The sequence below is a fragment of the Chiloscyllium plagiosum genome, unplaced genomic scaffold, assembly GCF_037043375.1.
Source record: "Chiloscyllium plagiosum isolate Xiang-an unplaced genomic scaffold, Cpla_swu_hap1 HiC_scaffold_21, whole genome shotgun sequence".
Lineage (NCBI taxonomy): Eukaryota > Metazoa > Chordata > Chondrichthyes > Orectolobiformes > Hemiscylliidae > Chiloscyllium > Chiloscyllium plagiosum.
The window spans coordinates 48,830,829-48,845,332 of NW_028270159.1; the positions used below are offsets into that span (position 1 = coordinate 48,830,829).

Here is a 14,504-nt window from a genome sequence, read left to right on the forward strand (position 1 = left end):
TGAGCTGCCAGAGGAAGTGGTAGAGGCTGGTACAATTACAGCAATTAAGAGGCATCTGGATGAGTATATGAATAGGAAGGGTTTAGAGGGATATGGGCCTAGTGCTGGCAAATGGGACAGGATTAAGTTTGGATATCTGGTCAGCATGGATGAGTTGGGTCTGTTTCTGTGCTGTTTATCTCTATGACTGTACCTCACATTGAAATGTTCACTGGGATAATGTTACAGAAGTTTTACACTGCATCTAACTATTGATGTGCTTTGAGGGGTCTGCTGAGATTTGGTGTGGCAGAGTAGAACATCATTTCTCCAGTTTAATGTTACATGCATTCACTGCAAAATACTGGATATTCTTCCAAGGACTGTCACACCACAATGTGCACAAGGACATGACCCAGTGTGATTATTTGTTTTGTTGCCATTTCTGGCACTGCATTTTTTTTTATGTGCAGGAGTGTCAAGTAATATGGGACTAGTTTAGTTTAGGAAGTATGGTTGGCATGGACAAGTTGGACCAAAGGGTCTGTTTCTGTGCTGTGTGCCTCTATGACTCAAACATGTTTACAGCTTAGCTCTCACTTACTGTCCGTTTGCTACCAGCCAGCTTCATTCTCACTCCCTGTATCGTGCACTGCCAAGAGATATGTTTTACAAACCCCTTTCACTGCAACAGGGACAACCCTTCAAATGCACCTTTTTGGTTGAGTTGGTTTCTAGCATATCTTGAAGGTGGGAAAAGCAAGTTTCTTTTAAATTTGGAGTTCAGGTTCCACTCCAGTGAGTTGTGTGTATTATTGAGGCTGCCACTCCTGTGTAAGGCTGTGAGATTGCTGCAGTGTTATAAGTGCCATCTTTCAGATATAGTATTAATGGAGATCCCCTTAGGTGAACATAAAAGATATTATATTTCAGTTTTGAAGAGGAGGAGTCGATTTCTCCCCTGGCCAAAATTGTTAGAAGCAGAAGTAAAGACAAAAATGTTGGAAATGCGCAGCAGCTCTAGCAGCATCAGAGAGAGAGAGAGAGAAGAGTCAGTGTCTCAGGTTGATGACCTTACATCAAAGTTAAAAATCACACCAGGTTTTGTGATTTATAACCTGGTGTTGTGTGATTTTTAACTTTGCCCACCCCTGTCCAACATCAGCCCCTTCACACCTTACATCAAAGCTGATCATTATCATTAAAAACAACTTATTTGGTGTAAAACCCTGTTGAAAACTTAAAATAACAACAGAAAATGCTGGGACTACTCAGCTGGTCTGGCAGTATCTGTGAAAAGACAAATAGAGTATATGTTTCAGAACTGGGTTCTTTCATCAGCATTCAAATGTTAAATATTTATCAGGTTTCAGTTAGGGAGGGAATAGAGGAAAGCACAAAAGGGAGGTCTGTCAGAGGGATTATACAATAGAATCCCTCCAGTGCAGGGAGAGGCCATTTGGCCCATTGATTCTACACTGACCCTCTGAACAGCAACCTTCCCAGACCCATAACTAATTCACCTCTGGACAGTATGGGTAATTTAGAATGGCTAATACACCTAATTTGCACATCAGACTGTGGGAGGAATCTAGAGCACCTGCCTGGAAACCCACACAGACATGTGAGAATATGGAAACTCTACACAGTCACCCGATGGTGGAATCGAACCCGGGTCCCTGGCGCTGTGAGGCAGTAATGCTCACCACTGAGCCACTGTGCAGCCCCTAATTAGGAGCTATTAAATGACAAAAGCCAATGGTGCTACAATTCAAAAGGAAATGGTAATAGGACAAATAGAGACAGGTATAACTGGGATATTAGAATCACTGCCTGCAGTTGCTGTTTGAAAAGCATGAGCTGTGCCTATGAGCTAAAATTATTGAACGTGATGCTGATTCCAAATGGAAAGATGAGGCTCTCCCTGTCCCTTGAGCTTCCATTCAGCTTCATTAGAACAGTGTTGTAGGTTGTGAACAGAACAGGAAGTGGAGATGCTGGTGTTGGACTGGGGTGAACAAATTCAGATAGTCACATGACACCAGGGCCCTTCACCTGATGGAGGAGCAGAGCTTCGAAAGCTTGTGCTTCTAAATAAACCTGTTGGACCATAACTTGTTGTCGTGTGACTTCTGACTGTGAACAGACAGGTCAGAGTTGGGGGTGGGGGTGGTGGTCGGAGCTTAAAAGAAAACAAGACTTCAAAAGTATCAGCTGCAAAGTACTTTGAGATATCCTGTGGTGATGAAAGACGCCATAAAAACACAAGATGTCTCTTTTCAAATAGACAGTGGGCTTTCGGTGTCAATTGTTTCATGAAAAGTTACTATCATGGTCTTCTGCTTGGACAGATTTGCCCATGTTTGTGAAAGTAACAACTTTGATTTGAATAGAAACATTTAATAATTTAGGGAATGGTCAGGGAAAGGGGATTGGAGAAAGAGCTCTGGTTAAAAGGACAATGCCAGCACTAATGTGATAAATTATTACCTTCTGTTATTTAATGAATTGAAATACAGGCTTTCTGAATTTTCTGGGATACGGTTATTCCGTTTACAGTTCCAAAGCTTAAATTAATTATTGATAATAAGCAAAATCAAATACAGAAAAAGTCATTTAGCAGAGAAACAGATATTTCATTCTAACTTGTCCATGCTGACGAGGTTTTGGAAACTTAACTAGTTCCATTTAATTGCATTGGCCCATATCCCTGTCAACATTTCCTATTCTTGTACCTGTCCAAATGTCTTTTAAATGTTATAACTGTGACTGTATCTACCACTTCCTCTGGCAGTTTATTCCAATATAAAAACCATCTTCTGTGTGAAAAAGTTGCCCCTCAGATCTCTTTTAAGTCTTTCTATGCTCACCTTAATACTATGCCCCCTAGTTTTGAATTCTCCTGCCCCAGGGAAAAGACCTTTGCTGTCCACCTTACCTTTGCCCCTCATGATTTTATAAACTTCTATAAGGTTACCCCTCAACCCCCTGTGCTTCAGGGAAAAATGTCACAACCCACCCAGCCTCTTCTTAGAACTCAAACCCTTTTCTGACCCTCTCCAATTTAATAATATCCATGATAACTCCTGTTTTTCTCACATGTAGTTAGAAGGTAGGTTTTTAAAGTTTTCAGGGCAAAGAAAGATAACAGCGATGATCTGGAAAAGAATGGATGGAACAAAGGATTCTTTCAAAGATTTCTGTCCCAGTCGTTACCTTTAACCTAGCTTTATCTCAGCAAGCATCAATTGTGGGTTAGATTTCAGGCAGCAGAACCACTCCTATGCTGTTATTCATACTGATCCGAAACCAATTACAACATCCCTGAAATAGAAATTAGCAGGAAGTACGAGACTCAAAGTGCACACTCTTGTTTCTTGTGAAAACGTATCAAGAAACGGAGGACAATTCCCTCTCTATTGTGAGTCAGAACCTGATTGCATACGAGAATTTGAGAGGGCTTGGCAGGGTAGATGTTAAGATGTTTCCACTAGTAAAGGAATCTTGAAATAATTAGATTAGATTAGATTAGATTACTTACAGTGTGGAAACAGGCCCTTCGGCCCAACAAGTCCACACTGACCCGCCGAAGCGCAACCCACCCATACCCCTACATTTACCCCTTACCTAACACTACGGGCAATTTAGCATGGCCAATTCACCTGACCTGCACATCTTTGGACTGTGGGAGGAAACCGGAGCACGCGGAGGAAACCCACGCAGACACGGGGAGAACATGCAAACTCCACACAGACAGTCGCCTGCGGCGGGAATTGAACCCGGGTCTCTGGCGCTAACTGCTGTGCCACCGTGCCGCCCCAAATAAGGGATATAGTTATAGAATAAGGGGACGCTCATTTGAAACAAAGATGTGAAGAATTGAATTTCTAAATTGGAGGAAGGCTAATTTTTATGGTATTAGGCAAAAACTTTCAAAAGCTGATTGGGGGCAGATGTTTGCAAGTAAAGGGACGGCTAGAAAATGGAAAGCCTTCAGAACTGAGATAACGAGAGCCCAGAGATAGTATATTCCTGTTAGAGTGAAAGGCAAGGTAGGTAGGTGTAAGGAATGCTGGATAACTAGAGAAATTGAGGTTTTGGTTAAGAAAAAGAAGGAAGCATATGTCAGGTACAGACAAGAGAGATTGAGTGAATCCTTAGAAGAGTGCAAAGGCAATAGGAATATACTTAAGAGGGAAATCAGGAGGGCAAAAAGGGGGCATGAGATAGCTTTGACAAATAGGGTTAAGGAGAATCCAAAGGGTTTTTACAAATGCATTAAGGACAAAAGGGTAAGTAGGGAAAGAATAGGGCCCCTCAATGATCAGGAGAATGATCCAATCGCCACCAGGACAGAACCCCACTGGTCCTCACCTATCACCCCACCAACCTCTAGATACATCGTATCATCCTTCGTTATTTCCGCCACCTTCAAACAGACCCCACCACCAAGGATATATTTCCCTCCCCTCCCCTATCAGCGATACAGAAAGACCACTCCCTCTGCGACTCCCTCGTCAGGTCCACACCCCCCACCAACCCAACCTCCACTCCCGGCACCTTCCCCTGCAACCGCAAGAAATGCAAAACTTGCGCCCACATCTCCCCCCTTACTTCCCTCCAAGGCCCCAAGGGATCCTTCCATATCCATCACAAATTCACCTGCACCTCCACACACATCATTTACTGCATCCGCTGCACCCGATGTGGCCTCCTATACATTGGGGAGACAGGCCGCCTACTTGCGGAACATTTCAGAGAACACCTCTGGAACATCCACACCAATCAATCCAACCGCCTTGTGGCTGAACAATTTAACTCCCCCTCCCACTCTGCCAAGGACATGTAGGTCCTTGGCCTCCTCCATCGCCAGACCATGGCAACACGATGCCTGGAGGAAGAGCGCCTCTTCTTCTGCTTAGGAACCCTCCAACCACAAGGGATGAATGCAGATTTCTCCACCTTCCTTATTTCCCCTCCCCCCACCTTTTCTCAGTCCTAACCCTCGGACTCAGCACCGCCTTCTTGACCTGCAATCTTCTTCCTGACCTCTCCGCCCCCATCCTTTCTCTGGCCTATCACCCTCACCTTAACCTCCTTCCACCTATTGCATTCCCAACCCCCCCCTCCCCCAAGTCCCTCCTCCCTACCTTTTATCTTAGCCTGCTTGGCATACCCTCCTCAATCCTGAAGAAGGGCTTATGCCCGAAACATGAATTCTGCTGCTCCTTTGATGCTGCCTGACCTGCTGCGCTTTGCCAGCAACACGTTTTTCAGCCACTCAATGATCAGCAAGATAGCCTATGTGTGGAGCCGCAGGAGATGGGAGAGATACTAAATGAATATTTTGCATTTGTTTACTGTGGAGAAGGACACAGAAGATATAGAATGTGGGGAAATAGATGGTGACATTTGAAAAATGTCCATATTACACAGGAGGTGGTGCTGGATGTCTTGAAATGCATAAAAGTGGATAAATCCCCAGGACCCCATCAGGTGTACCCTTGAACTCTGTGGGAAGCTAGGGAAGTGATTGCTGGATCCCTTGCTGAGATAGTTATATCATGGATACTCACAGGGGCATGAAGACTGGAGGTTGGCTAACGTGGTGCCACTATTTAAGAAAGTTGGTAAAGAAAAGCCAGGGAACTATAGATCGGTGAGCCTGACATCGGTGGTGGGCAAGTTGTTGGAGCGAATCCTGTGGGACAGGATTTACATGTATTTGGAAAGGCAAAGATTGATGGGGATAGTCAGCATGGCTTTGTGTGTGGGAAATCATGTCTCACGAACTTGATTGAGTTTTTTGAAGAAGTAACAAGGAGGATTGATAAGGGCAGAGTGGTGGATATGATCTCTGGACTTAAAGTAAGGCGTTTGACAAGGCTCCCCGTGGAGACTGATTAGCAAGGTTAGATCTCATGGAATATAGGGAGAACTAGCCATTTGAATACAGAACTGGCTGAAAGGTAGAAGACAGAGGGTGGTAGTGGAGAGTTGTTTTTCAGACTGGAGGCCTGTGACCAGTGGAGTGCCACAAGGATCGGTGCTGGATCCTCTACTTTTTGTCATTTACATAAATGATTTGGATGTGAATATTGGAGGAATGGTTAGTAAGTTTGCAGATGACAGCAAAATTGGAGGTGTAGTGGACAGTGAAGAAGGTTACCTCAGAGTAACAATGGGATCTTGATCAGATGGGCCAATGGACTGAGGAGTGGCAAATGGAGTTGAATTTAGATAAATGCGAGGTGCTGCATTTTGGAAAAGCAAATCAGGGCAGGACTTATATACTTAATAGTAAGGTCCTAGGGAGTGTTGCTGAACAAAGAGACCTTGGAGTGCAAGTTCATAGTTCCTTGAAAGTAGAGTCGCTGATAGATAGGATAGTGAAGAAGACATTTGGTATGCTTTCCTTTACTGATCAGAGTATTAAGTATACAAGTTGAGAGGTCATGTTGCGGGTTTACATGATGTGGGTTAGGCCACTTTTGGAATATTGCATGCAATTCTTGCTCTCCTTCCTATCGGAAGGATGTTATGAAACTTCAAACGGTTGAGAAAAGATTTACAAGGATGTTGCCAGGGTTGGAGGATTTGAGCTATAGGGAGAGGCTGAACAGGCTGGGGCTGTTTTACCTGGAGCGTCGGAGGCAGAGAGGTGACCTTATGGAGGTTTAAAGAATCATGAGGGGCGTGGATAGGATAAATAGCCAAAGTCTTTCCCTCAGAGTGGTGAGTCCAAAACTAGAGGGCATAGGTTTAGGGTGAGACGGGAAAGATATAAAAGAGACCTCAGGGGCAACCTTTTCACACAGAGGGTGGTGCATGTATGAAATGAGCTGCCAGAGGAGGCTGGTACAATTGCAGAATTTAAAAGGCATCTGTATGGGTATATGAATAGGAAGGGTTTAGAGGGATATGGGCCAAGTGCTGGCAAATGGGACTAGGTTAGATTAGGATATCTGGTTGGCATGGATGAATTGGAGTGAAGGGTCTGTTTCCATACTGTATATCTTTATGACTCTAAGAGTTTATTGAATGCCTGGAATTCTCTATCCTAGACAGTTGTGGAGGCTAGATCACTGAAAGTATTTAAAGAGAAGGTACAGGGAACTTTGAAGCACTGGCGAGTTCAGGGCTATGAGAATCAGGCATGAAAGAGGAGTTGACACTTGGGCCAGATCTTTATATTAGATTAGATTACATACAGTGTGGAAACAGGCCCTTCGGCCCAACAAGTCCACACCGACCCACCGAAGCGCAACCCACCCATTCCCCTACATTTACCCCTTTACCTAACACTACAGGCAATTTAGCATGGCCAATTCACCTGACCTGCACATCTTTGGACTGTGGGAGGAAACTGGAGCACCCGGAGGAAACCCACGCAGACACGGAGAGAACGTGCAAACTCCACACAGTCAGTCGCCTGAGTCGGGAATTGAACCCAGGTCTCTGGCGCTGTGAGGCAGCAGTGCTAACCACTGTGCCACCGTGCCGCTGATCTTGTTGAATGGTGGAGCAGTCTTGAGGGGCCGAATGGAGAGGGATGGAGAAGGTGGGTGGAAAGGAAGGGGGAGGAGGATGCCTCCCATCCCTTCTGTCTCTTCTATTCCTTCCTCATTCCTTAGCATCTGTTCCTTCCTCACTCTAACAGTCCATCGCATCCTCTTATTCTCCATCTGTCCATTTCCTTGCCCTATATAGAATTCTATTTCAAAATTGCGCCTCTTTGCACATGTGCAGTATACAATGACATAGCTTGTTTGAAATTATGTACAGTTTTGGATTAGCGAATAGTTGCTCACAATTGGGGTTTCGGCAACCACTGGTGTATTGTAAATATGACCCATAATTTGATAAGGTGTAGTGAAGCATCTCAGAGTACCACATACAGTATTTAAATCAACAAAAATCTGGTTTATTCATGTATTCAACCCAGGCATTGATTGTGTCAGTACGTACACACTCAAGTATACAAGGAAGAAAGAGAAAAGATGGAAAGGAAAGAAAGACTACAATTAGGAAATAATTTAGAAGCTCAACATTATGAGCATTAATGCACATTTTTTTTACTTAAGTCTCGAAACCCTTGGCCAGTGAAGGTTCCTTTTTCTCGGCTTATCTTCCAGAATCACTTCTGATAGTGGCTTAGAGCCGTGTCTGTGTTCTGGGTTCCCTTTTCAGGTGAATGTAGGATTTCTTCCAGAAACCAGGTTTCAGAGAGTTTGGGACAAAAGGTCGGCCTAGCTAAGCCTGGTGTTCTGTCAAGGCAATGATGTTAACAGAAGACTAGCTTTTCCTTGAGTCTAGACAGTAATGTTAAATTGGTCATGGGACTGGGAATTTTTGTGCATGTGACAGGATGCTTAGAAAGTTACTTTAGCTAATAGTGTAGTTTATGTGTGCCTTGTCGTGACCACTACTGGCTTGTATGAGATAAATATTGCCTTTAGCTCACTTCAGGCATAATGTGTTTCAATAGCACCCCCACCCTTTTTGGTCAGAACTAACAAGAGGCATCTAAATTCCTGGTCTTTTTGTGGTGCACACAATGCAAGGCTATGACATTCCAGAAGAATAATATAAACTCTGTCCTGGTTACCACTGACTGGAATTTTCCAGGAAGTTTGGTTAACTGGTATCACCTAATTTGCAGTGGCTATATTTTAAACCAGCAAAGTTCATTTCAAAATGTACACAAGGAAGTATAGCTTTTAAAAACATTTTAGGATCTGTTTCTGTGCTGTGTAAACTTATCTCTCTTCATGACTTGCAAGCATTTAGAAGTGACGTGCTGATAGAGTTCCGAGTGTGCAGCCACACATGTTGTTAATTTGTGGATGTGAGTTGCCAAAATCAGCAATTTCTTTTTCTTTAAAAATATACGTTATTAACAATATTTATAAAAGTATGTAGCATAGTTCAAATTACACATCAAAAGTGCAATATAGTTCAATACAGTGATTCTGTAAGATCAGCCAATGGAAAAGGACCTTCACTGCTCATGGACTTCAGGACTTAAGTAAAAAAAAGTGAATTAATGCTCATAACTTTGCGTTTTTAAATTATTCCAAATTGCAACCATTTTTATTTTACTTTCCTCTTTCTTCCTTGTTTGCTTGAATGTGTATGTGTTGTGACAATCAACTAGTGGGTTTGAATCCATGGATAAACTAAACTTTTAACCCTGAGGAGAATTTGTTGTACGTCATTTAAAATTTGCACGTCACAAAGTGTTTTGGAGAGAACACACCAAAATCTATTTCAAAAAAGAAAGAAATAAAAAAAAATACACACATGGCTATGCTTACAAATGAAGAGAGTAATAAAAATAATTAAATGCACCTCTTATTTGTAACACTGTGTATGCCCCTGCCCCTGACCACATACAAACCCCAGACAAGGTTAGAGTGGTGCTGGAAAAAGCACAGCAGGTCAGGCAGCATCCGAGGAGCTGGAAAATCGACGTTCCGAAACGTTGATTTTCCTGCTCCTCGGATGCTGCCTGACCTGCTGTGCTTTTTCCAGCACCACTCTAATCTTGTCTCTGATCTCCAGCATCTGCAGTCCTCATTTTCGCCACATACAAACCCCAGCTAAGTATGTCTCAAACTTGCAAACCCTGTCTATGTCTCAGCTTCTGCTGTCTGCGTGCGAGGCCAGGCTTTTGAGAGAGATGCTTCAGGTATCAAGCATTAAATGTGATGGTTAAGTTACCATTGTAGCTGTTGTAGTGACACGAAGATGCAGAGTCTGTATTTGAGCTGTACCTGACTGTCTACAAACAACATGCAACACTTTACATTGTGAGGTACTTTGGGCCTTTGCTGAAAGGCGCTATAGAAATGCAGTTACTTCATTACTTCAATGCAGCGTTTCGATTGACTGCGAAATGTTCGTGTGGAGGACTGAGTGCCCTCTACCAGAGTCAATGTGGTACACATTTCCCATTAATTTCTTGCGTCCTGGAGTTTGAAAGCGTTATTTCTTGCACTTTTTTTGTAAAATGCTTTTTGATAAATGTATTCTGAAGGTTCGGTTTGGTGATTGCAGTTGCCTCTCCCTCTCCTGTATTTCCTGCACTACTACTTTCAGCTCTCTTCCTACTCCCCTGCTGACCTTTGAATGGATCTGTATTTCCGCATTCACCTGGAACCGGCCGCTCGGCTCCTCTCCGACCATGTCCCAGATGGAGAGCAGGGACTCTGAGCCCACACAGCCAGCCCCGGTCTCCGCTGCCTGCCCGAGCTGCTGCCGGGGGCAGGAAGGGGAAGCGAGCCGCCCACCCTGCACCTGCCGGCGGCCTGGCAGCCAGCTCCTCGCTGCCCCGGCCCCTGACTGCGGGGAGTGCCCGGTGCACCGCGGTCAGCCCGGCTGGTACTGCCTGACTGAGGGCAGGGCGGTGTGTGCTCCCTGTGCCATCCCGGGACCCTGCAGCAAGCACCTGGGAGCCAGCATCGGGGAGGCGGCGGGCCGCATGAGGGTGAGTGAGAGATGGGGAGGGCACCAGGGGGAAGGACCAGGCATCAGGGTCAATGAGGGCATTCATATCCGGGTATCAGGGTAACAGAGAGCTGAGGGGTGTTGGGGTAACAGAGAGCTGAGGGGTATTGGGGTAACAGAGAGCTGAGGGGTGTTGGGGTAACAGAGAGCTGAGGGGTGTTGGGGTAACGGAGAGCTGAGGGGTATTGGGGTAACGGAGAGCTGAGGGGTATTGGGGTAACAGAGAGCTGAGGGGTATCAGGGTAACAGAGAGCTGAGGGGTATCAGGGTAACAGAGAGCTGAGGAGTATCAGGGTAACAGAGAGCTGAGGAGTATTGGGGTAACGGAGAGCTGAGGGGTATTGGGGTAACGGAGAGCTGAGGGGTATCAGGGTAACAGAGAGCTGAGGGGTATCAGGGTAACAGAGAGCTGAGGGGTATGAGGGTAACAGAGAGCGGAGGGGTATCGGGGTAACAGAGAGCTGAGGGGTATTGGGGTAACGGAGAGCTGAGGGGTATTGGGGTAACAGAGAGCTGAGGGGTATTGGGGTAACAGAGAGCTGAGGGGTATCAGGGTAACAGAGAGCTGAGGGGTATCAGGGTAACAGAGAGCTGAGGGGTATGAGGGTAACAGAGAGCGGAGGGGTATGAGGGTAACAGAGAGCGGAGGGGTATCAGGGTAACAGAGAGCTGAGGAGTATTGGGGTAACGGAGGGCTGAGGGGTATCACGGTAACAGAGAGCTGAGGGGTATCACGGTAACAGAGCTGAGGGGTATTGGGGTAACAGAGCTGAGGGGGTATCAGGGTAACAGAGAGCTGAGGGGTATTGGGGTAACAGAGCTGAGGGGTATTGGGGTAACAGAGAGCTGAGGGGTATTGGGGTAACGGAGAGCTGAGGGGTATTGGGGTAACGGAGAGCTGAGGGGTATTGGGGTAACGGAGAGCTGAGGGGTAGCAGGGTAACGGAGAGCTGAGGGGTAGCAGGGTAACGGAGAGCTGAGGGGTATCAGGGTAACGGAGAGCTGAGGGGTGTTGGGGGTAACAGAGAGCTGAGGGGTATCACGGTAACAGAGAGCTGAGGAGTATTGGGGTAACGGAGAGCTGAGGGGTAGCAGGGTAACGGAGAGCTGAGGGGTATCAGGGTAACAGAGAGCTGAGGGGTATTGGGGTAACGGAGAGCTGAGGGGTATCAGGGTAACGGAGAGCTGAGGGGTATCAGGGTAACAGAGAGCTGAGGGGTATTGGGGTAACAGAGAGCTGAGGGGTATTGGGTTCACGGAGAGCTGAGGGGTATCAGAGTAACAGAGAGCTGAGGGGTATCAGGGTAACAGAGAGCTGAGGGGTATCAGGGTAACAAAGCTGAGGGGTATCAGAGTAACAGAGCTGAGGGGTATCGGGGTAACAGAGAGCTGAGGGGTATCAGAGTAACAGAGCTGAGGGGTATCAGGGTAACAGAACTGAGGGGTATCGGTGTAACAGAGAGCTGAGGGGTATCAGAGTAACAGAGAGCTGAGGGGTATCAGGGTAATGGAGAGCTGAGGGGTATCAGGGTAACAGAGCTGAGGGGTATCAGAGTAACAGAGCTGAGGGGTATCAGGGTAACAGAGAGCTGAGGGGTATCAGAGTAACAGAGCTGAGGGGTATCAGGGTAACAGAGAGCTGAGGGATATCAGTAACAGAGAGCTGAGGGGTATCAGGGTAACAGAGAGCTGAGGGGTATCAGGGTAACAGAGAGCTGAGGGGTATCAGGGTAATGGAGAGCTGAGGGGTATCAGGGTAACAGAGCTGAGGGGTATCAGGGTAACAGAGCTGAGGGGTATCAGGGTAACAGAGAGCTGAGGGGTATCAGGATAACAGAGAGCTGAGGGGTATCAGGCTAACAGAGCTGAGGGGTTTCAAGGTAACAGAGCGGAGGGGTATCGAAGTAACAGAGAGCTGAGGGGTATCGGTAAGAGAGAGCTGAGGGGTATCAGGGTAATGGAGAGCTGAAGGGTATCAGGGTAATGGAGAGCTGAGGGGTATTGGGGTAACAGAGAGCTGAGGGGTATTGGGGTAACAGAGAGCTGAGGGATATTGGGGTAACAGAGAGCTGAGGGGTATCAGGGTAACGGAGAGCTGAGGGGTATCAGGGTAACAGAGAGCTGAGGGGTATCAGAGTAACAGAGCTGAGGGGTATCAGGGTAACAGAGAGCTGAGGGGTATCAGAGTAACAGAGCTGAGGGGTATCAGGGTAACAGAGAGCTGAGGGATATCAGTAACAGAGAGCTGAGGGGTATCAGGGTAACAGAGAGCTGAGGGGTATCAGGGTAATGGAGAGCTGAGGGGTATCAGGGTAACAGAGCTGAGGGGTATCAGGGTAACAGAGCGGAGGGGTATCGGGGTAACAGAGAGCTGAGGGGTATCAGGGTAACAGAGAGCTGAGGGGTATCAGGATAACAGAGAGCTGAGGGGTATCAGGGTAACAGAGCTGAGGGGTATCAGGGTAACAGAGCGGAGGGGTATCGAAGTAACAGAGAGCTGAGGGGTATCAGTAACAGAGAGCTGAGGGGTATCAGGGTAATGGAGAGCTGAAGGGTATCAGGGTAATGGAGAGCTGAGGGGTATTGGGGTAACAGAGAGCTGAGGGATATTGGGGTAACAGAGAGCTGAGGGATATTGGGGTAACAGAGAGCTGAGGGATATCAGGGTAACAGAGCTGAGGGGTATCAGGGTAACGGAGAGCTGAGAGATATCAGGGTAACAGAGCTGAGGGGTATCAGAGTAACAGAGAGTTGAGGGTTATCGGGGTAATGGAGAGCTGAGGGATATCAGGGTAACGGAGTGGAGGGGTATCAGGGTAACAGAGAGCTGAGGGGGTATCGGGATAATGGTACCCAGAGCATCATTTGGGAGATTGGATGTAAAGGAAGGCTGTACCCAGATGTGGTATGGGCTGAGCCCCCCCTTGGGATCTGCAGTAGCAGGAGACTGCAGTGGTGTGATCTGGAGAATGTACTGAATCATCAGTACGGTGTTCAGCCAAGGGTGTTATGGCCTTGGTGGCTGTGGTGACTGACTCTGGGTGTGGGGACATGGATCATTCTGTAGACTGTCCTCCCTCTCCCTCATGCTGAGATCATGTTCCAATCCCTGAACCGATAGATGAGACTGCCTCCTGCACAGGAAGGGACAGACCTGTCAGCAAAAAGACTCCCGACTAACAACTCTGATTCAGCCCAGCGGTCCTTACTATTATTCGTATTCCATAGAATTTAACAGTAATTGGCTAATATTTGTAATTCCTAGTCCCACTCCCAAGAAGAAACCTTTTCTACCAAATTAAAACTTCATAATCTTAAAGTTTGCTGTCAGATCATCCCTTAACCCTCTGAGTCACAGGCCAAAAAAAACCCAGGCTGCTGCTTCGGTAATGAAGGAGCATTGCACTGTCAGAGATGCCATCTGTCAGATATGGTGTTAAACCAAGATCCCCATCTGCCTGTTTTGGTCAATGTAAACATCCCCATGGTACTGTTTCAGAAAAATGGAGGGGACTAGTTCCCAGTGTTTTGGACAATACGTATTCCTCAGACAACAGCATCACAAAGACGGATTATCGTATTGCTGTTTATGGGAGCTTGCTGTGCACAAATTGTCTACTGCATTTCCTACATTACAACAGTGATCACACTTTAAAAAGCTCTTGATTGGCTGTAAAAATGTTTTGACATGTCCAGTGATTGTGAAGAACACTACATAAATCTAGTCAGACAGCATGGAAACAGATCATTCAGTCCAACTCATCATGCCAAGCAAGTTTCCCAAACTAAACTAGTCCCTCTTCCCTGAATTTGGCCTAGATGCCTCTAAACCTTTTCTCTTCATGTACCTATCCCAATATCTATTAAACATTGTAACTGAACCCACATCTACCACTTCCTCTGGCAGTTCATTCCACGTGTGAACCACCCTTGGTGTAAAAAAGTTGCCTCTCAGGTTCCTTTTAATTCTTTCTTATTCCACCTTAAAAATATGTGCCCTAGGTTTGAGCTTCCTC

At 46.2% G+C, this 14,504-nt stretch overlaps 1 protein-coding gene and 1 long non-coding RNA gene across 2 annotated transcripts in view; one reads left to right on the forward strand and one right to left on the reverse strand.

Annotated features, from left to right (window-relative positions):
• Positions 1–10,229, reverse strand: part of LOC148146142 (uncharacterized) — a 30,383-nt gene extending 20,154 nt beyond the window's left edge. Inside the window, exon 1 of the long non-coding RNA XR_015760742.1 lies at positions 10,135–10,229. This is a non-coding gene — a long non-coding RNA (uncharacterized LOC148146142). The remainder of the gene's footprint in view (positions 1–10,134) is intronic.
• LOC122564726 (B box and SPRY domain-containing protein) overlaps positions 10,035–14,504 on the forward strand; it is a 38,177-nt gene continuing 33,707 nt past the window's right edge. Inside the window, exon 1 of the mRNA XM_043719857.2 lies at positions 10,035–10,468. Coding sequence (XP_043575792.2) covers positions 10,166–10,468 — 303 coding nt within the window. The 5' untranslated portion in view covers positions 10,035–10,165. The remainder of the gene's footprint in view (positions 10,469–14,504) is intronic.